At 46.6% G+C, this 22,000-nt stretch overlaps 1 protein-coding gene across 1 annotated transcript in view; it reads left to right on the forward strand.

The window, feature by feature from the left end:
- The window catches only part of grin2ba (glutamate receptor, ionotropic, N-methyl D-aspartate 2B-a), a gene marked incomplete at its 3' end in the record, with an annotated part of 407,464 nt that overhangs the window by 338,437 nt on the left and 47,027 nt on the right, over window positions 1-22,000 (forward strand). Inside the window, exons 8-9 of the mRNA XM_084329754.1 lie at window positions 3,765-3,994; window positions 8,525-8,685. Of these exons, the coding sequence (XP_084185880.1) occupies window positions 3,765-3,994; window positions 8,525-8,685 (391 nt within the window). The remainder of the gene's footprint in view (window positions 1-3,764; window positions 3,995-8,524; window positions 8,686-22,000) is intronic.

Here is a 22,000-nt window from a genome sequence, read left to right on the forward strand (position 1 = left end):
ATCGATGCACAGCCCCAGCCAGAGGGATTCCAATGATGTGCAATACCATCCGGGAGACGTTAGGCGGCGGTATTTGCCCTTTGCGATGATAACGTCAGGCTGGATGGATGAAAAATGAATGGATATAGCTGATAAAAGAAATATCGATTAAAACCCGAGATATCTCGGGTCTTGGCGCCCAGCGCATGGCGAATTAACCCGAGAAATCTTGGGGTTGGCCTCCAAAGGTGCACTCTGCAAGGAAAGAAAACACACCGGCACTTTCTCAAAGCTGTCCAACACGACAACATGGATCTGCTGCTAGTATAAACAGAGCTACTGTGCTGTGTGTACAGACACACACACACATATAGACACAGACATGTGGAAACAGACACACGTGCGTACAGACGTGTGTGTAGACGCATCCACACACACACAAACACATGTGCATCCACACACACACACACACACACACACACACACACACACACACACAAACACACACACACAAACACATGTGCATGCACACACACACACACACACACACACACACACACACACACACACACACACACACACACACACACACACACACACACACACACACACACACACACACACACACACACACAATAATAGATACACACACACATGCATGCACACACACATGCACACACCTTCCCTTTCCCCTCTATAAACCCAGCCCAGGTGGAGTATCTCATCACGGCCTTCAACACATCTCTCCCGTCGCTTCATGTGTTTTGCATGTATTTCCATATTTCTTCTGAAAATCACATGACAGCTTTGACAGCTACGGGGGCCAGTTTTTCATGAGATCTTCCACCAGCTAAACAGATAAGAGAGCGGAGGAGAAAAAAAATCAATGTCTGCTGACTGACCTATCAGTGATGTGGCTATAAATAGAGGCTATCTGTCTCATTCTTCATCATGTACCAGGAGACACACTCCTTGCTAAAGCACTCTTCCTTCTCTTCCTGGGTTTTATCTCTTTCCAGCACCGAGGGAGTTTGGTATCAAGGAGAGGGCAAAGCCAGGGTTTGGTTCTCAGATGGTTCCACGCAGTAATGTATCGATGGCCCGATTTGAACTCTTTGTCCGACTGGTTTGGCAGAGTTTCATGACAAACTTCAGTAAAGGATGGTGTTCAGCTGGATTTTTCCAATGGACACAATCGCAACACACTACACACCAATACTGAGTACACAAGCAGCACGCACACACGCACAATAACTAACACACAGGCACACACACACACAAAAAGCTAAACACAGCTTGTCGGGAGTCAGTCCGACCTCCACTGTCCCTCATCATGTCTCCTACCTGAAAGACATAAACAAAACAGTAAATCACAGCTTTACAGGAAACACAAAATATCTTACTGAATGAAACACCTGGCTCACCTGCAACTGATTAGTGTCGCTTGACAGAAATTACACATTTCCATTCATTTTCGCACACATCGTCCAACACTTTTCTTTAATGTCGCGCATCTCCATAATTCATAGATCGTCACACAGTGTGATTGGATGAAATGCCAACCGTGCCATTGGCTTCACCTGTAGCTAACATGTTTATACATGGAAGGGACAGAGGAAAGATTGGCAGAGCAGATAAACATAAATAGTTGGGAGCTTGGTGTGTTTTGTTACCATAGAGACGACAGAAACCTTCGCCAAAGCATACATGATAAACATTGAGCGACACTTTCATTTCTGTCCAGTGACAGACGTCAAATGTGTTGAGCGACCCAGCATAAATCAAAGTCAAATTCTATGTCTTTATTTGTCTTTGACTTTGATTTATGTGTTGAATAAACCTTTAGACCTATGTATACATTTTTTATTCATTCATCCCAGAAACCAAATAGACATTCACAGTAACCTCTTGTTTTGGGACTCAGCACCATCAATCTATAAGTATAAAATTACTAAAATTTTAAACACATTTAAAAACAAAGATGAAATGAGTAAGGTAATGATATTTGAAGGCAGGAACTGATTATAAAACCTTCTGAAGGCAGAAACTATGTTTCTAATAAAACTTTCTGAAGGCAGAGACTATATGTTTCTAATAAGACTTTCTGAAGGCAGAGACTATATGTTTCTAATAAGACTTCCTGAAGGCAGAGACTATATGTTTTAATAAGACTTTCTGAAGGCAGAGACTTATATGTTTTAATAAGACTTTCTGAAGGCAGATACTATATGTTTTAATATGACTTTCTGAAGGCAGAGACTTATATGTTTTAATAAGACGTTCTGAAGGCAGAAACAATGTGTTTTTAATTAAACTATATCATTTACATTTACATTTGGTCATTTAGCTGGCACTTTTATCCAAAGCGACTTATATGTTCTGTACGACAATTCAGCAGGAAGGGTACAACTCTTACAGCTGAGTAACAATGTTCATCAAACAGTGCTGAAACTTGGGTGCTGCGGTGTTGAGTGCATAGTAGTAAAGACATATTAGTATAGTAGGAAGAGTGCATGATAGTATAGGACAGTAAGAAGGTTAGTGTTTTCTTTTTCAGATATTGATTGAAGAAGTGTGTTTTTAGTCAACGGCAAAATATTGGTCTGGTTTCGGCTGTCCTAACTGTGGTTGGAAGTTCGTTCCACCATTGTGGAGCAAGGACCGATAATAGGTGGCTTCTCTTTGATGACCCTCCCGGAGCTCGCATAGGAGTGGGTCTGAGGCGGCCAGAAGATGTAGGGGTCTTGAGGATGTGTAGTTAGAGACCATTGACCAATTTTTTTTTTTTTAAATAGACCATTGACCGGAGGTGTAGGCGGGAGCTGTTTCCTTCGCTGCACGATATGCCAGGTCGAGGACCTTGAAGCAGACTCGTGCGGCAATGGGGAGCCAGTGCAGGTCCCTAAGAAGTGGGGTAACATGGGCTGACTTTGGTAGGTTGGAGATCAGGCGGGCAGCTGCGTTCTGGATGAGTTGAAGAGGCTTGGTGGTGGTGGTCGGTAGAGCAGCAAGCATTGCAGTAGTCGAGGCGAGACATGATGGTTGATTGGACAAGGAATTGAGTGGCTTCTTTTGTCAGTAAGGGGCAGATCCTTCTGACATTGCTCAGGAGGAATCTGCAGGTTCTGGTCGTTGCGGCGATGTGAGCGGAGAAGTTCAGCCGATCGTCAAGGACTACACCAAGGTCGGGGACAAGGCCACAGCTACATTTTCCACTGTGATGGAAAGGTCGGTCAGCAGGGAGGATTTGGCCGGCATGTGAAGCAATTCTTTTTAGCTTAGGTTCAGTTTGAGGTGGTTGGTCGTCATTCAGGCGAAGATGTCGTACAGACAGGCCGAGATTCGCTTCAGAGACATGGATATCTGAGGGAGGAAAGGAGAGGAAGAGTTGAGTATCATCGGCATAGCAATGATACGAGAAGGCATGAGATGTTATAATGTTACCCAGAGTTTTGGTGTAGAGGGAGAATAGGAGGGCTCCAAGGGCCGAGCCCTGGGGGACACCCGTCCAAAGGGGGCGGGGGACGACAGGGTCCCTCTCCAAGATACTTGGTAGGAGCGGTCATCGAGGTAGGATGTCAGCCATGCCAGCGCAGAGCCAGTCATGTATATGTTTCTTATAACACTTTCTGAAGGCAGAAACTATATGTTTCCTATAAAACCTTCTGAAGGCAGAAACTATATGTTTCTTATAACACTTTCTGAAGGCAGAAATGATATGTTTCTTATAAAACATTTCTGTATAGCCAGGTATGCTTTTCTAATCCCCACTATCTTTCTTCCAGAGCCTCATGGTCCATCATTCACAATTGGAAAGGCCATCTGGCTGCTGTGGGGTCTGGTCTTCAACAACTCTGTGCCAGTACAGAACCCCAAAGGAACCACCAGTAAGATCATGGTGTCGGTGTGGGCCTTCTTCGCTGTCATCTTCCTGGCCTCCTACACTGCCAACCTGGCCGCCTTCATGATCCAGGAGGAATACGTGGACCAAGTGACTGGGCTCTCTGACAAGAAGGTAGGTAGGGAGGGAGGTAGGGAGGGAGGGAGGGAGGGAGGGAGGGAGGGAGGGAGGGAGGGAGGGAGGGAGGGAGGGAGGGAGGGAGGGAGGGAGGGAGGGAGGGAGGGAGGGATTATGAATTTTGGATGGATGGATGGAAGGACAGATGGCTGGATGGATGGATGATCGGAAGAATGGATGGATAGATAGATAGTCGGATGCCAAGATGGATGAATGGATAGATGGACTGAAGATGGAAACTCAGAAGTTTTACTCACTTTCATTATGGATGAAAGTTCCCCTGAGCAAGGCACTGAAACCCAGACTGCATTGTGTGTGACTTTTTTGTTTATTCTCGAAAGGACAATAAGGCCACTTTCATTTGGTCATCCATAAATTGTTTACAATATAATAATAAATAAATATGAATAACTCTATCTATATAGCCCTTTTCACACATGGACCGCAGTCCAGAGTGCCCCACAGCAATTAGTATAAAATTAACATAGGCATAAAATCAGCATATAGTTGACAGAATAAAAAACAATGCATAAATTGCAGACATAAGAATAGGTATAAAAACATGCAGACATAATAATAGGCATAAGATAAGTACAAAAAGTACAATGTTGCTCAAAGGCATGTGAACTAGAAGTCTGCACAGGCCTGATATTTCTGCCCCAGCCCGGCCCCAGCCCTCGGCATTCAGGCCCGGCCCTACAAGTTAAGCAATTACTAAGCCCTAGCCCGACTAAAAGCCTGAGGCCAATATTACATTGTGATGACAGACGCATGTCTCGCACACACACACACACACACACACACACACACACACACACACACACACACACACACACACACACACACACACACACACACACACACACACACACACACACACACACACACACACACACACACACACACACACACACACACACACACACACACTCACTCTCTCACACACATAACTGCTCGTCTGCCATTTCAGCACCAGGCAGGCGCTATCGCGCCTCGCTGCCTATACCTCTCTCAGCAACAATTAAATGCCCCCACACTGCAGACAGACTAAAACATGAATGTCATCATGACACAAAAGCATACCGAAAAACACTCATAAACCAGCAGCCAATTAATTTGAGTAAATCAGGACTCACCACTGTCACTGTTGATGAACGTCACATCAGCAACAAAAACCTCTTGCCTTGAACAATGTTAACAAAACTTCACCAACCAGCTAAATCCAAGAACAGCGCTGTCTGTTCCCCTCTCCTCGAGTGTTCTCCCTGCGGTCAAAATGCTTCCAAAATGCAGCTTTCCTGCATTGGGAACTTTTCAAAAGCTCTCGCTTTAGTATTTTATCCGTTAGCTTATCCATCTTGACTCGTCTCAGACACGAGACTCTCACTCTCTGATCTGATGACAGCACTACGTTACGTTACGGCGCAAAAAAGAAAGTGAAAGCAGCGCGCGCGCAATAAAAAAATATTAAAAAAGAAGGAGCTGCCCGACCCGGCCGAGCCCGAATTATTTATTTAAAAACAAAGCCCTACCCAGCCCGAACCCGTCGGGTCGGGCAGGGCCCCGTCCAGTCCCCCAAACACCCCACAATCAATAAAGTAATTTGCAATAAAGTAATCCCCTTCATTGTGTCCTTGCCCCCCATACCCTCTCTCTCTCTCTCTCTCCAGAGATGGGGACTTGAGTCGCACTTAAGTGACTTGACTTGGCCATGTCCTCAAAAGACTTGAGACTCGACTCAGACTCAATATTTTTTTATTAATATTTGTACTATTAACCCATTCTCTGCCACCACTTTGATCATCCTAAACCATTTTCTGCCATCGCTATTTGTCTATGGAGATGTTCACCTTCTTTGCAGGGCTATAACTTTTTAAATTGTATTGCTAAATTGACATTACTATGGCCCATTCAACATCAATTATCTATTGTTCAGGATGTAGGAACGTTTTATTTTTTCATTCACACATTCATATGAAAATACCGTCTAGAGCAGTGATTCCCAACCTGGGGTCCGCGGACCCCCTGGGGGTCCGCCAGGGGGCGCAGGGGGTCCGCCAGACCACAGATGATTTGAGTTTTTTTTTTTTTTTTTTATATAATTTTTTTCTTTCAGAGAAATATTTAATTAGCATATTTTTATCATCAGAAGCATGAATAGTCTCTCCACTACAATAAAAAATAAAGATAAATAAATAAACATCTAGACATGATTTTTGAACGTTAACAGTAGGCTACGGGGTAGCCGCTAAAGCGTGAATCAGTTGACTGTATCACTTTCCGTAGCTAGCCTAGCACGCTAGTTAACTTTCTCGGCTCGTCTGCAGTCAGCCGCCAGAGGAGAAAATGTGTGACCAACGAAAAAGAGATGACGGCAGCTCATCTGCAAAAAAAGTTAGGACCTACAGCAATCGCGAAAATGACATCACCATGGGCTTCACTGAGGGACCAGACAAACGACCCGAGTGTGTGATTTGTGGAGAAAAGTTGGCAAACTCGAGCCTGAAGCCCAGCAAGCTGAAGAGACATCAGGCGTCTAAGCACCCAGAAACCGTTGGGAAGGATCCAGACTTTTTTCGGAGGAAAGAACAGTCTCTCAAGGCGAACAAGCCTGTTGATGTTAGAGTAGCGTGGAGCAGGGGTGGCAGTGATTTACAGAAGGCTACCGAAGCCTCCTTTGAGTGTTCGCTTTTAATTGCAAAAGCAAAGAAACCGCACAATATTGGCGAGCAGCTCATCAAACCAGCCTGCATCAAAATGGTTTAGAAACTGTGCGGCCCACAGGTGGCGGATAAACTAAAATCAGTACCACTCTCGAACAATGTAGTGAAAGACCGAATTGATAAGATGTCAAGTGATTGCGAGCAGCAGCTGTCAGAAAAGCTTAGAAAGGGTCCATTTGCTATACAACTTGATGAAACTACAACTGTCGCAGACGAGGCTGTGCTCATCGTTTATGTGCAGTATATCGAAAATGAGGATCTGAAGCAGGACATTCTCATGTCAGTCAACCTTACTACCACCACTCGAGGTGAGGATATTTTTACTGCAGTGGATTCTTACTTCATTCAACATAAATGCAAACCGTTCACCATTAGGGCCTGATTTGAGAGGATGAATACAGGATTTGAATATTGGCCAACATTTTGAAATACATATGGTGCAAGATGAGATTTGTTGATTGAAGGCACAAGTCAAAGAAGCATAGTGGGTCTAATTATGATGCATATGCCTGTGTATAAGCAGTTTGTTATTAAAATGACAAAAAAAGTATTAAAATGACAAAAAAAAAGTATTTTATGGTATTTTATTAGGAAGGGGGTCCAGGAATTTCATCAGAGATGTTTGGGGGTCCCTGGGGGAAAAAAGGTTGGGAACCCCTGGTCTAGAGTATAAATATGTTTTTATCGTTTTCTGCAGTATTTCATAGAACGTGAGATATAGGCATAAATGCATATATTAGATTATCAAATGCAGTTTGATACCGATCCATGCTATATAAAAAATTTAAACTGTACATGGTCCTAAACGTTATGACTGATCATCTGCGGGTGAACGGAGGGGGGGGGGGGGGGTCGTTTATAATTCTGTGACTGACGTTAAATGATTTATGTAGTATGGGTGATATAATGATCAGAGCAGTTTGTATAGAAAATTATAAAGAAAAACGCTGAAACTCACGTCCGTCTCCTCGTACCGTTGGGCGATGAGAGTGGAACAAACAGATCCCAGTTATGTGGTGGGGATCGAGGCGATCCAGTTCCGGTTTGTATAATACTAATATACGCCCAAATCATGTTGTTTATTGAGTTATGGCAACGATCCATGTCCACGGTGTGTGGATTGAGTCCCGGGACGATAAACGAGTGGCCGGACGGAATTAGGGGACGGACCGAGCTGAAACTGGCATTTCCGGTTTGGCAACTCGCCGATCGGCCACCAGGTATTGAAGCGTTGCAGAGTTGTGATGGCTCCCGCAGCATATGACAAGGCTCCGTGGGTGAAATATGAATTCCTTGACAAAAATATGAAATATGAACTTGAAACACGATGTACAGCGATATTGGCAGACAACGCATGGCGGGCAATAACGCTGAACAGCGATAACCTTACGCATGTCCAGCTGTCCAGTGGAGAGTGGTGCTGAAATCCTGTACCATGGCATGAACACAGCAGCTGTTGCACCATTTGTCATAACCTTTGGCTATAATCATTTCACACAAGGCCCAAACAAAGGGATCGTTAAATGCAACGTCTGCTGTATCAAAATAAATGATGCTGGATTGACCACATCAACCTTTATCAGGCACCTGCAATATGGACGGCGCTAATGGACAGTTAGCAAACCATTTCTTTGTAGCTAAGGGAGGTTAACTTGATTAGAAATATTGATATAGCCTGATAGAATGCTCATTACAACCATAAGAGACTTGAGACTTGACTTGTACTTGCAAACATGACTTGTGAGCATCTCTCTCTCTCTCTCTCTCTCTCTCTCTCTCTCTCTCTCTCTCTCTCTCTCTTTAGTTCCAGAGACCTAATGACTTCTCCCCTCCGTTCCGGTTCGGCACGGTTCCAAACGGCAGCACTGAGAGGAACATCAGGAACAACTACCCCGAGATGCACTCCTACATGGTCAAGTACAACCAGAAGAATGTCAATGAGGCCCTGCAGAGTCTCAAGACTGGGTGAGGAGGTGTATGGTATATCCATATTTACACTTTAAAAGGAGGAGCTATATCCATGTTTACGCTTTCACCCTTTCACTACCACACTACAGAAGGTTAACCTTTCACTACCACACTACAGACAGTTAACCCTTTGTCGTGTGGCAGTGAAATGGTTAACCTTCTGTATTGTCGCAGTGAAAGGGTTAACCTTTTGGTAGTGTGGTAGTGAAAGGGTTAAAGTGAGGATATAGCCATGTTTACATTTTAAAGTGAGGAGGTATAGCCGTATAGCCATGTTTATACTTTAAAGTCGTGGGTGTATGGTATAGCCATGTTTACACTTTCCATTTTTTTTTTTAACAATATATTTATTGGGTTTTAGTTTGCAAATTACAACATGTATATCAGCAGAGCAGTATTCAGAGGCCCCGTTTAGACGGAAACGCTAGCAGGTGAATCCGCAAAAATATTTTTACGGATGTGCCTTTCGTTTATACGGAAACGGCGTTTTTACGGGGTGAAACCGCAAAAAAGTGAGACTACCTTCCAGGGTGGAATTCCTAGAAACGCAAAAGCTTTGGCTCTCGTCTAAACTATCAAACCGTATAAATCTGTTAAAACGATGACGAAAGGGTTGTCACGGCTCTGGTCGCGCGTACTGCTTACGTCACAGGTAGCAGGTAAGCGCCAGTAGCCGAGACGTAAACAAAGCAAGTATGTCTGACTATATCAACGGAGATCACTTGAAGGCTACATTGGCAGTACTTTTAAAGACACAAGAATCAGTCCAGTTTTAAGATACGCTATTGGAGCTGGAATTACCGCGGCTGCTGGCACCAGACTTGCCCTCCAATGGATCCTTGTTAAAGGATTTAAAGTGTACTCATTCCAATTACAGGGCCAGCAGGTGCCTCGACTGGCCCGCGCCGTTCTGTGTTCTGAACGTAGCGTTATAGCAGTACTTTTAACCATTTCACTGCCACACGACAGAAGGTTAACCCTTTACTATCACACAACCGGCTGTCGTGTGGCAGTGAAAGGGTTAAATACACAAGAATCTGTCCCGCGGCGTGAGTGGACCCACTGTCTGTGAGTGACTCTGCTTTGGTCCAATCACATTCCCCATCCACAGTCTGCGAATCAGAGGCAGAGTAGGGCGGGTCTTCACAGCACGTCATGTGACATATGCGCCAATCGTGTGACAGCGGTGCTCCGTCGTTACAGCCTCGTCTGCACAGAGAATTCCACCCCAAAACGCTCGTCTAAACGCAAAATTAAAAGTGAAACCGCAAGACGACTTTTGCGGTTTCTGTTCACAAAACGCTCGTCTAAACGTAGCCTAAGTAAAGGGTGTTTCTTGTCGTTTTTACACAATAATAAGAGTTGTCCCACAGTACTCCCCCTAATCCTGTTCTTGTTGAAGCAAGTTCCCAACATTCATATTATGCTTTAAGAAGTACACAAATGGTCCCCAAGCATTATCAAAAATGTTTTGTTTACGTCTAACAATATACACCATATTTTCCATTGACATATTTGAAGCCATTTCTTTAATCCACATACCAATTTTTGGTCCATCAACATTTTTCCAATTAAGAGCTATTACACGCTTTGCTTGTAATATGCACATATCTATAAATCTAAACTCTTTGCGTTGTAGATGTGGGGTGGTAGGATATAAACCAAGAATAAAAAGCTTGGGATTCAATGGCAACTTCTTTGATAAAATTTGATCGATCAGATCAATAACATCTTGCCAGAAGGTTTTCACTTTCACACATTCCAATATGCAGTGGAACAGTGTCCCCCTTTCCTCACTACACTTAATACAAGTATCTGGAATATTATCATTAAACTTATGCAATTTAACAGGAGTTATATATGTACGCATCAGCCATTTATATTGTATACGTTTTAGGTTGCTACTGACTGTCTGACTCTGTGCCTCTTTACATGCCACGCTCCATTCTTCTAAAGATATTTCCTCCTCTATGTCTTCGTTCCATTGATTCAGTTTTGATTCAGATGATTCATCTGAACCAGATACAAATAAGTCGTATAGCATTGAAATTAGACCTTTACCATAACAGACTGCTACCTCTAAGATGGAAATGTTCGGTATATCCAATGAATGGTTCTGAGATGATATAAAACTCCTTAGCTGAAGATATTTAAAAAAGTGATGTTTCAGAATATCATATTTTGTAGATATTTCCGCAAAGGACATGAATACTTCATCCTCCTCCCTGTATACGTCTTGCACTTTCCTTAACCCCTTTTCAGCCCATACTTTAAATCCACTATCGTTTTGCCCTGATTTAAAATTGGCATTGCCCCAAATAGGACTGAACTGGGATCGGGACGTATTTATATTCAAATATTTGAGTGTGTCAAACCACACATCTATCATGTTTAAAATAATGGGGTTGTCTGTATTTTTCTTCAGATATTTACGGTCTCCAGAATACAAATACAGGTGCAAGGGTAAGCTCGGTTTAACAGAGCAGGATTCTGAATGGATCCAAGCAGGGGGATTCTCCGATGAGAAGTAAAACATGATCGTCCGCAATTGTGCTGCCCAGTAATACCATTGGATATTTGGGCATTTCAGGCCTCCTCGGTCATATGGTAGGTAAAGTAGAGATAGACGTAATCTGGGGCGTTTATTTTGCCAAATAAAATTGGTAAACAGTTTCTTGATTCTTGTGAACAAAGACGAGGGGGGAGGTAAAGGGATATTCTGGAATAGGTAGAGAAATTTAGGGAGTATATTCATTTTTAGAATATTACTCCTGCCGATAATTGAGATAGGTAGGGATGTCCAACGCTCTATTGAAGAAGTACTAGCTTCCAGAATTGGGTCATAGTTTATCTGAGAAATCTTATTCACCTCAGGGACAATTTGTATTCCCAAATACGTGAATGTATCTGTTGAGTTGAGAGTAGAAGCACAAACAAGCCCATCCTCCCTCTCTCTTTCATTGAGTAACATTATAGATGATTTGGAGTGATTCACTTTATAGCCAGATATTTTCCCAAATGTTTCAATAAGACTTAGGAGTGCTGGGATAGATCTGTGTAGATTTTTTAGCATTAATATTACATCATCGGCGAAGAGGGCTATCCTATGTTCTATATGACCTTCTCGAATCCCATGAATATCACTGTGCATCCTCACCGCTATAGCAAATGGTTCGATCGCAAGAATGAAAAGTAAGGGCGATAAAGGGCTCCCTTGTGGGCAACTTCTACTAATTTTAAAGGGTTTGAGACCTTGCTATTCGTCAGAACTTCTGCCGTAAGCCCTGTACAAAGCAATCTAACCCATTTGACGAATGTGTCTCCAAAGCCAAATCGTGTTAACACCTCAAACAGATAAGGCCACGACACGGTCGAAGGCCTTCTCTGCATCCAGTGAGAGTAAGGCAGTGTCTGTCGCCCCCTTGTGGTTATATAAAATATTGAGCACGCGTCGGACGTTATGAAAACCCTGTCTCCCTTGAATAAATCCATTCTGGTCTTCCCCCACCACCCTAGGTAGAAGGACCTCCAGTCTTCTTGCAATAATTTTACTAATAATCTTGGTATCCGAATTTTGGAGGCTCATTGGACGCATATTTTCACATTTTGTATTAGGTTTTGTAAAGTAAAGTGATTAGGGCTCCCCTCATAGATGTGGGGAGAAGACCATTCTCGAAGGATTCCTGAAACATCTCCAAGAGGGGTGATATTAATTTAGTTTGGAATTTCTTATAAATATCTATGGGGATGCCATCTGGGCCTGCTGCTTTTTCAGCCTGCATACAGCCGATTGCATCAGCAATTTCAACGCCAGTTATATTTTGATCTAAAGCCCTACTTTCCTCCTTTGAAATGTTGGGAATATCTAGGTCGTCTAAGAATTGTGTTTGCATGTCCAGGTTAGGAGAACATTCAGAGCTGTATAATTTCCCATAGAAGACTCTAAAAGCCTCATTAATCTCTGTTGGGTCCACTATAGTTCTACCATTTGGGGCTTCAATACAATTGATGGATCTTTCTGCTTGTTGTTGTTTAATGCGCCAGGCGAGAAGTTTTCCAGGCTTTTCCCCCTGATCATAGTAGGACTGTTTGAGTCCTATTAGGTCGGCAGCGGCTTTGTTAGCTGCTAATTCATTGTACTGTGATCTAAGCAGTAGTAGTTTTGAATGAGCATCTGTAGTCGTATGTTTATTATCGCTGCTGTCGGGACAAAACCTCATAACTCCATTTTTTTATTTTTTTTTTTATTTTATAAATCAACTCCGTAGATCATCCTCCATATGTGTGTGTGGGTTTTACAAAGTTTAAACAATGGAAAAGCATTAAACCGATCATCTGTCTAAACCTCCTAACTCTATTCACCCTCAAATCTGTGTTCGTTTTTTTCATCTGCTGAAAAGTTGGGTTTTTGGAGTTATGAGGTTTTGTCCCGACAGCAGCGTTATGATACATTTCCGTTTCCATTTTTTTTATATCCTGATCTAATTTCTCCATTTCAAGTCTTGTAGCCTTTTTCTTTGAGCTAGTGAAAGAGATTATTTGTCCCCTAATAAAAGCCTTGAAAGCCTCCCACCTCATGCCAGCAGAGGTCTGGGACTTGTTGCATTCAAAATACAGGTCAATCTGTTTCTCCAAAAAGTCTATAAATGTGTGATCCGTGAGCCATCCTGGTTGAAAACGCCATCTTGGTGGGTCATTCACTAGGTTAGTATCTTCATAGTTCAAGGATACCTGTAACTGAGGGGTACAATTCCCTGACTGTATTGATAAGTATGGTATCATTAAACCACTACCGCTTGATGTACTTTAACTTCTGGCCATCCAGTACACGATATCTAAGTATGATGAACACTTTCCCACATATGAAACCAGGTCCACACAAATATAACAGTCGAAGGTTTAATATAGCAAAAGGTATATACAACATTCACTTAATTACATTTATGATTTGAATGCACTTGTAAGGCAAATGAGTATTCGTAGGCAAATCAACACTGAATGTCCAATCTCTGGTTACGCAGGAAGCAAGTATACAACCTGGTTCTTTAGGGAAACTATAGCGATGGTACTTAAGGATTATAGCGGGATACTAAAGGGGTCCTGCTGGTTGTAAGTCAGTAAGGGGGGGGGGGGGGGTTTGGAGAGCCGTCAGCTGCATCCCATCTGGCCAACGATTCCTGGGGAGAATTCAGGTACAGAAAACAGTGCCCGCAGGATCTTGATCCACAGATGAATACACTTGGGCCCTCTTGTAGACGGTAGCTGTAGGTCCACAACGAAGGAGAAGCGAGGCGGCCTCGGTCTGGGTTGAGCGCCGTCTCACCTGGGCTCCTCTCGGGGGTAATTCCAACACTCACTGGCGTTGGCTGTTATCCGCTCCACAAATCAAAGCACCCAAAGCAAATAGATATTCCATGCCGTATAGGCTCAGCAGTCGTCCGGGTAGGTAATCCAATGTGCAGGTCCACTCGTCCTCGCCCAGAACTCCTCGGATGAAAGCACCACGCGTGGTCTGCCCAGCCTGGTTAAGACTCTAGATAACGCGAGGAACGATGGGGGTGCTGCTCACTTTAGAACTCTAACCGAACGATGCACCATACATAATAGACTATTATTACTTAATAGAAATACGTCCCACTCGACGGTACAGTGCCAAACTATGACAATTCAGCTATGAATTTACACGAGGTCTCAATGCCTATTCTGGGGCCAAAATAGGCCATACTGCACCACACGTGGGTCGTGGGTGAGGCTTCACGTCTGTTACTAGGTTGGAGGGTAAAGGACTAATGGACTAAAAGAAAGTTCTACTTTACTTGCGCCCTATTTATATGCACGGTGAACAAATAGTACCATTCGTATTTCGGTAGCCGTATTCCTACGCGGAACCGGGGCTAGTTGGGACATGTTCGTCGGCACTATTGAACTTGACTCAAGGGGCCTGTCTGCTGGCGCCAGGTTCTTGTCCAATGAGAGAATGAACTATTATGGGCTGTAGTAGACTAAAGGGATATTCAGTGTATATGTACAAAGAATATACAAGGGATATCAAACGATATACAAATACTATTAAATATATATCCATAAATAAATATATATATTCGGTTTAATCTGATCCTTCACAACAGCCGCCCCCTAATTAGTCCCACCTAATTAGCTAAGCAGAGACAGATTAACCGCACTGTCTACCACTCAAGGTCCGCTGTAAGGGTCAGTCAACTCACAAAGTCATGGGGTCATGGTCGTCATCGATAGTGTCTGGGAGTCTTGGCAGTTCTATTAGCCTCGCCACGGGTCGTGTGTAAGTTCGCCCTTGGACGAGCACTTCAGCTGCTCGGACCTTGCCATCGGCACCGGTGATCACTTTGCTTACGCGGCCAGCCGGCCACATAGCTCTGGGTAGTGACTGGTCGATAATCATGACGACTGTTCCTTCTGTCAAATTGTCTCTCTCTTTTACCCACTTCTGGCGGGTCTGTAGAGACGGTAGATAGTGGAGTAGGAAGCTATTCCAAAACTTGTCAGCCAGTACTTGACTGTACCTCCACATTCTTCGGCCGTTCGCTTCTTCAGGCCTGTACATTGTCTGGGGTAGCGCGGGGTCCAGCCGCCCCATCAAGAGTGTGTTGGGGGTGACTGGGTCGACATCTGCTACATCACTTGAGACGTAACCGAGGGGCTTGGAGTTCAATACTCCCTCGATCTCCGTGAGGACTGTCATTAGGACTTCTTCCGCCACAGTCTGGGCCCCAAGCACGGCGTACAGGGCTGTCTTTATAGAACGTACTTCTCGTTCCCAGGTTCCACCGAAGTGGGGTGCGTTCGGGGGATTAAACTGGAAGTCAATCTGGGATGGAGCGAGGTGGGTCTTAAGTTCTGGGCCCATAGCTTGGAAGCTCTCTCTCAGCTCTCTTTCTCCGCCTTTGAAGTTTGTCCCGTGATCAGACAACAATGTAGACGGTTTTCCTTTCCGCGATGTGAATCTTCGGAAGGCCATAAGGAATGAGTCTGTGCTCATGGTTGGAAGGAGTTCGATATGTATCGCTCTGGTGGTCATGCATTTGAATACAATACCCCACCGCTTCTCGGTTCCTCTTCCTTTCTTTATATACAACGGGCCAAAACAGTCCATGCCTGTGGAGTGAAAGGGCTTGTCGCAGAGTCGGAGGCGACAGGGAGGTAGGTCAGCCATCCGGGGTATGCTGGGCTGCGCGCGCCACTTTCGGCAGTCTAGACAGGTTCGCTGGAAGCGTCGCACTGCTTCTCTCCCTTGAAGTATCCAATAGCGACGTCTGATCTCCGCGAAGACTCTCTCTGCTCCTGCGTGGTGCACATCCTCGTCGTATTTCTTTATGATCAGCTCTGTGACCTTGTGTCGGCTGTTCAAGACTATCGGGTACTTAACGTCATCCGGTAGGTCGGGGGCTCTCCGCAGACGACCACCCACTCTGATGAGATTATGGGCGTCACTCTCGGGTGCCAGGTGGAGCAGTCTGCTGTCTGATGGGACGGGCTTTCCTCCCTGTAGACAGTCTAGCTCATCGGGGAACGAGTCTCTCTGGGCTCGTTGTAGTAGAAGAAGTTCTGCTTCTTCGTAGTCAGCTGCTGAAATGTCAGTGGTGGGCTGAATCTCTGGGTGGTGCCACAGGAATGTCTTTATCTGCGCACTCTGTAGGGTGAGGCAATCATCTATGTTGGGGTCTGTGGAGGCAACTGTGCTCAATCCACAGAACATAGGTTTCTTGTTTTCAGCCTCCTCTTTACTCGCTTCCCGTGGGGTGGGCGTAGGCCACTCTTCTTCCGGGAGCTTGAGGAACTCTGGTCCGTCACTGTAGATGTTGTGACGGGTGAGGTCATCTAGGGACATTCCCCGGGTGATGACGTCAGCTGGGTTGTGTTTGGTGTCCACATACCGCCAGCTTGCTGCTTCTGTTAACTCTTGAATCTCTGTGACTCTGACTCCCACGAAGACATTGTATCTGCATGAATCAGACTTGATCCATGTGAGTACTGTCGTAGAGTCTGACCACAAGATTGTTCTTTGCACCGGGATGGTGAGTTCACGTTGGATTAACGTGGCTAGATGCGCTCCTGCTAGGGCTGCGCAGAGCTCTAGACGCGGGATAGATTGTTGCTTTCGTGGGGCTATTCTTGAGCGAGCCAGGATGAAAGCGGTGTGTATCTCTCCTCCCTTCTCTTGGGCACGCAAGTAGGCCACAGATCCATAGGCTACTTCGGAGAAGTCGCTGAAGACATGTAGATCCATCTTGCATGTCTCTGGCCTCACTGTGGGTGGGAAGTAGCTGCGGCGTATGTTGACGCCTGGGAGTGAGCGGAGTTCCGTCTCCCACTCTCTCCATGTGGAGGCAAGGTGTGCGGGTATTGGGTCGTCCCAGCCCTGGTCCTTGTCCCATAGTGCTCGTACAATCATCTTTGCCCTGGTGGTGTAAGGTAGAATACATCCCAACGGGTCATATTGTCTGGCGAGTGTTCTGTACACACTCCGTCTGGTGGTCGGTATCGCCGTCGACCTTCCCTGCTCCGTGGTCAGGGGTTTGTGTCTATAGTGGAGCGAGTCTGTTTTGAAGCGCCAGACTAGTCCTAGTGTCATTTCTTGGGCTTCTCCTGGGATGGTCGCCATCCAGGTCTCGCTACTGGCTGCCTTGTCCGCGGGGGAGAGGCTGCGCAATACTTGCAGGTCGCTGCTGGCCCACTGCCTGAGATCAAAGCCGCCTTTGATCAGGGAGGCGCGTAGCTTGAGTAGGAGAGCCTCGGCTTCTTCTTGGGTCGAAACGCTTTGTAAACAGTTGTCCACGTAGAAACTGTTCTTCACACTGTGTCGGACCTCTTCATCTGCTGCTGGGTCCTCTGCGACGTGTTTCTGCAGTGCAAATGTAGCACAGCACGGGCTGCATGTGGTTCCGAAGGGGAGGACTTCCCATTGGTAGATGGCTGGGTGCTCATCTCCGATCCTCTCTCTCCATAGGAACCGCAGTAGGGGCTTATCCTCCTCCACTAGTCTCACCTGCAGGAACATCCCTTTGATATCCCCGCTGATAGCCACCTTGTCCTGGCGGAAGCGTAGTAGCACGCCTAGTAGAGAGGGGCCGAGTGTGGGGCCGGGCAAGAGCTCTTTATTCAGATTCTGGGATCCGATCTGGTAGCTGCAGTTAAACACAATGCGATCCTTGCCGTTGTGGTGGACCTTGTGGTGCGGCACGTACCATGATTCGGTCGTCTGATCGGCCTCTTTAATGTCAATCTTCATTACGTGTCTCGCTGTGATTAGCTTCTCAATCTCAGCGCGGTACACACTCTCTTGAGCGGGGTCTTTGGCTAGGCGCCGCTCTGTGTTCAATAGATACCGCTCCGTAGCTTCTTTCGTGGCGTGAAAGGTGGGCATTCCCTCTCGCCTCAGGAGTGGAGTTGCGTATCTCATCACTCCGCCGACTGTGACTCTCTTTGTCCCTTGCTCGAGGAGGTTTATGGCGTAAATGTCTTCTTTAGAACGAATGTCTTTCTTTTCGTTCTTAAAGGGCATTGTCTCTAGTGTCCATAGCCTCTCGACATGCTGCAGGAGAGTGGTGTCTTCTTCTGTCACTCTGGAGTGGAGGCAGCTAGTGGCTGCTGTTCGGTTGAGAGATTTAGCGAGGGGGCCTTGTAGTGTCCATCCTAGGCGGGTCTCGACTGCTGCAGGACAGCCTCTGGGTCCTGTATGGACCCGGTCTATCGGGACTTTGAGGTCTGCATGGTCGGAGCCTATCAGCAGGGTCGGGGTGGCGCCGTCTATGAGCGGGATAGGTAGTTGACGCAGGTGCACATATTTATCCATCAGCTTGGCGATGGGGTAGGTGTACTGTGATAGTCCTATTTCTTGGCTGGTGAAAGCATTTGTAATCCTATACCGTCTCTCTGGCTGCCCGCTTGCTGCGATAGTGAAGGAGACATTCTCGCCTTTTATCGTCTTTAAATCTCTTCTTATTGTCCGAATCGTCATCTGGTTCTCGCTCCCCCGCAGTCCCAGCTGGGCCGCAGCGGATGCGAGGAGAAGGGTCTTCTCTGACCCGTCATCAAGGACGGCGTAAGTGTCCATGACTTTATCTTGGTGGCTCAATGTTACACGGACTACCTTTAAGAGCACCTGGGCGCCGCTGCTGCTGGCGGGGTCAATGTACATGACACTTGCCTTTGTGCTGCTCGATGGTGCAGGTGCAGGCTTTCTTCTGTTACTGTCGTGTAGGACATCTAGGTGGGCTCCGTCACACCGACTGCACCTCTTCTTTAGGCGGCACTCGGCTGCCATGTGACTGCGCGCACATCGGTAACAGCGCCTGTTGGACTTTATCCATTGACTCACTTCTTCTGCATTCATCTTCTTGAACAGGTCACATTCTGACAGCCAGTGTTCCTTCTCGCAGTACGGGCACACCATCTTCCACTTCTCTTTTCTCGAGGGGGTACTGTGGTTCTTACTGCTCGGTACTGATTCTGATTGGTGCATGACAGTCACTGATCTTCTTCCATCGTTTACTCTCCTAGGTCCCTCTCTGGAGCTTGGTGTGCTCCGCACGAATGTATCCAAGCGTAGGCTGCTGACTTCTCTCATCAGGAAGTCGGCTAAATCGAGGAGGGATGGTTCGGGACCGTTAGGATCACGGTGGTCTCTTTGCCGCCTAAAACGCTCTTGTCTGGCGGGCGGCAGCTTCTCTAAAATCCTCTCGACGTTAGAGTTGGCGTATAGCTCGTGCATACCCTTTTCTCGTTGCGCTCCCAGCATCCCTACCAGGGACTGCACTTTTATAGACAGGTCGTCTAGTGAGCGATTGTCTGTTGCTGGGGGTAAGCGGTCAATATGCCTTATCTCTTGGATTACGTAATCCCATGTACGTCCATATCTCTGGTCCAGCGCTGCTAGAGCCGCGGTGTATGGGGTCGTAGAGGTGGCATAGGCTAGCGCTATATTGTGCGCTCGGGGTACTTTCAGGTGCTTCAGTAATATTGCATACTTGTGGCGTTCGTCAACGACATCCACCATCATTGTCTCTAAGCACATCCGGAGCTCCGTGTACTGTGCTCGATTCTCATGGGTGAAGTCTGGAAACGTCGGTGTGCCAATGTATGACGCCGTGGATGGCTGGCACATCGGTGAGCGTTGGGAGAGAGGCCTCCTAGGCGAGTCTCCTCTTGCGCCTCTCTGTGAGCTGGTACCGGCAGGGTACCATGGCCCGCTGGTCCAGGTGGTGTTCCTCGGGGCTGGTCGTGCGTCATGCTCACCCGTGAATAGAGTCGGGGGTCTGTAGCGCAGCGCCGCGGGGGTATAGCCTGGGCTGTACTGGACCTCCTGGTCCGGTGGAGTACTGTGCTGTCGTCGGGCTTGGTTCTCCTCCTCTCCCTCTTCTTCTTCTGTCAGGTCCTCTAGATCCTGTAGTCGTTTATTTAGCCTCTCCGCAGTGTATGCTGCTCCTTCCTTGTAGCTGGGTCTCGCTTGGACCGGTCGGGGAAGGGGGTCTGCGGGGGGTATAGGCTCTCTCTGGTGGTCAAGTTCAGGGTCGCTTGGTCGGTTAGGGGATGCTGCCCTTGACTGTTGTCTCGACGAGGCCCTTGAACCCCTGGCGGAGGGAGAGGGTGTTGCCCTGGTGATCAGCTGCTCCATTAGCTGCGCTTGTAGTCTGTCGCGCTCGGCTTGTAGTCTGTCGCGCTCGGCTTGTAGTCTGTCGCGCTCGGCTTCGCGCTGGATGAGAGCGCTCTGCTTCTCTTTGGGCACCGTCAGCGGCGCGCTGGGTGTTGGACCGGTCTCTTGCCATATTCTCTTCCGTCTGAAGGCGTCTCATCTCCAGGCGTATGTGCTCTTCTTCGCTCCGCTGCTGTGTTTGGAGTCGATCGCGTTCACCCTGAAGTCGATCGCGTTCACCCTGGAGTCGATCGCGTTCGGTAGAGGCTGTCAGGCTGACGAGGAACGCCTGTGACAGCATCCTCTCCACCTCGCTGGGGGAAGACGCTTGTAGAGGTGAGCCGCTCCTGGCTGTCCTCGTTGGGGAGTCCTGGAGCTCTATCTCCTCGGCGCTCTCCTCATCTTGTTCCGTGCAGGGTTCCACCTCTGGAGGGTTGTCTTCCTCCCGGAGCTGGTCGGGGACTACTTCTTCGGTATTGGCGGGGGGTAAAGGCATGTCTGTTCCCTCCTGGTCCCCACCGTGAGCTTGGTCAGTTACATTAGAACCCACTAGGGCCTCTGTGGTCGGGGTAACCTGGTCGTTAAGGTCAGACATAATTTTACTTTCTACTTTTACCGCGTTTACCGTCTGTAGAAGGCTAGGTAGTTGACTGACAGCGTAATCCTCTAAGTACTGAGGTGTCTGTCGTCTGCGCCACAGGCGTTCTACGTTAGGAGGACCGTTTCGTGGAGTGTTCATCATAGGCCATTTCAATATTAATAACACTATATTAATATTACACTAGTTACCCTCCGGCTCGAAGGACCAATTGTAACTGAGGGGTACAATTCCCTGACTGTATTGATAAGTATGGTATCATTAAACCACTACCGCTTGATGTACTTTCACTTCTGGCCATCCAGTACACGATATCTAAGTATGATGAACACTTTCCCACATATGAAACCAGGTCCACACAAATATAACAGTCGAAGGTTTAATATAGCAAAAGGTATATACAACATTCACTTAATTACATTTATGATTTGAATGCACTTGTAAGGCAAATTAGTATTCGTAGGCAAATCAACACTGAATGTCCAATCTCTGGTTACGCAGGAAGCAAGTATACAACCTGGTTCTTTAGGGAAACTATAGCGATGGTACTTAAGGATTATAGCGGGATACTAAAGGGGTCCTGCTGGTTGTAAGTCAGTAAGGGGGGGGGGGGGGTTTGGAGAGCCGTCAGCTGCATCCCATCTGGCCAACGATTCCTGGGGAGAATTCAGGTACAGAAAACAGTGCCCGCAGGATCTTGATCCACAGATGAATACACTTGGGCCCTCTTGTAGACGGTAGCTGTAGGTCCACAACGAAGGAGAAGCGAGGCGGCCTCGGTCTGGGTTGAGCGCCGTCTCACCTGGGCTCCTCTCGGGGGTAATTCCAACACTCACTGGCGTTGGCTGTTATCCACAAATCAAAGCACCCAAAGCAAATAGATATTCCATGCCGTATAGGCTCAGCAGTCGTCCGGGTAGGTAATCCAATGTGCAGGTCCACTCGTCCTCGCCCAGAACTCCTCGGATGAAAGCACCACGCGTGGTCTGCCCAGCCTGGTTAAGACTCTAGATAACGCGAGGAACGATGGGGGTGCTGCTCAC

The sequence above is a fragment of the Notolepis coatsorum genome (assembly GCF_963971535.1).
Source record: "Notolepis coatsorum genome assembly, chromosome: 14".
In the NCBI taxonomy this organism is placed as follows: Eukaryota; Metazoa; Chordata; class Actinopteri; order Aulopiformes; family Paralepididae; genus Notolepis; species Notolepis coatsorum.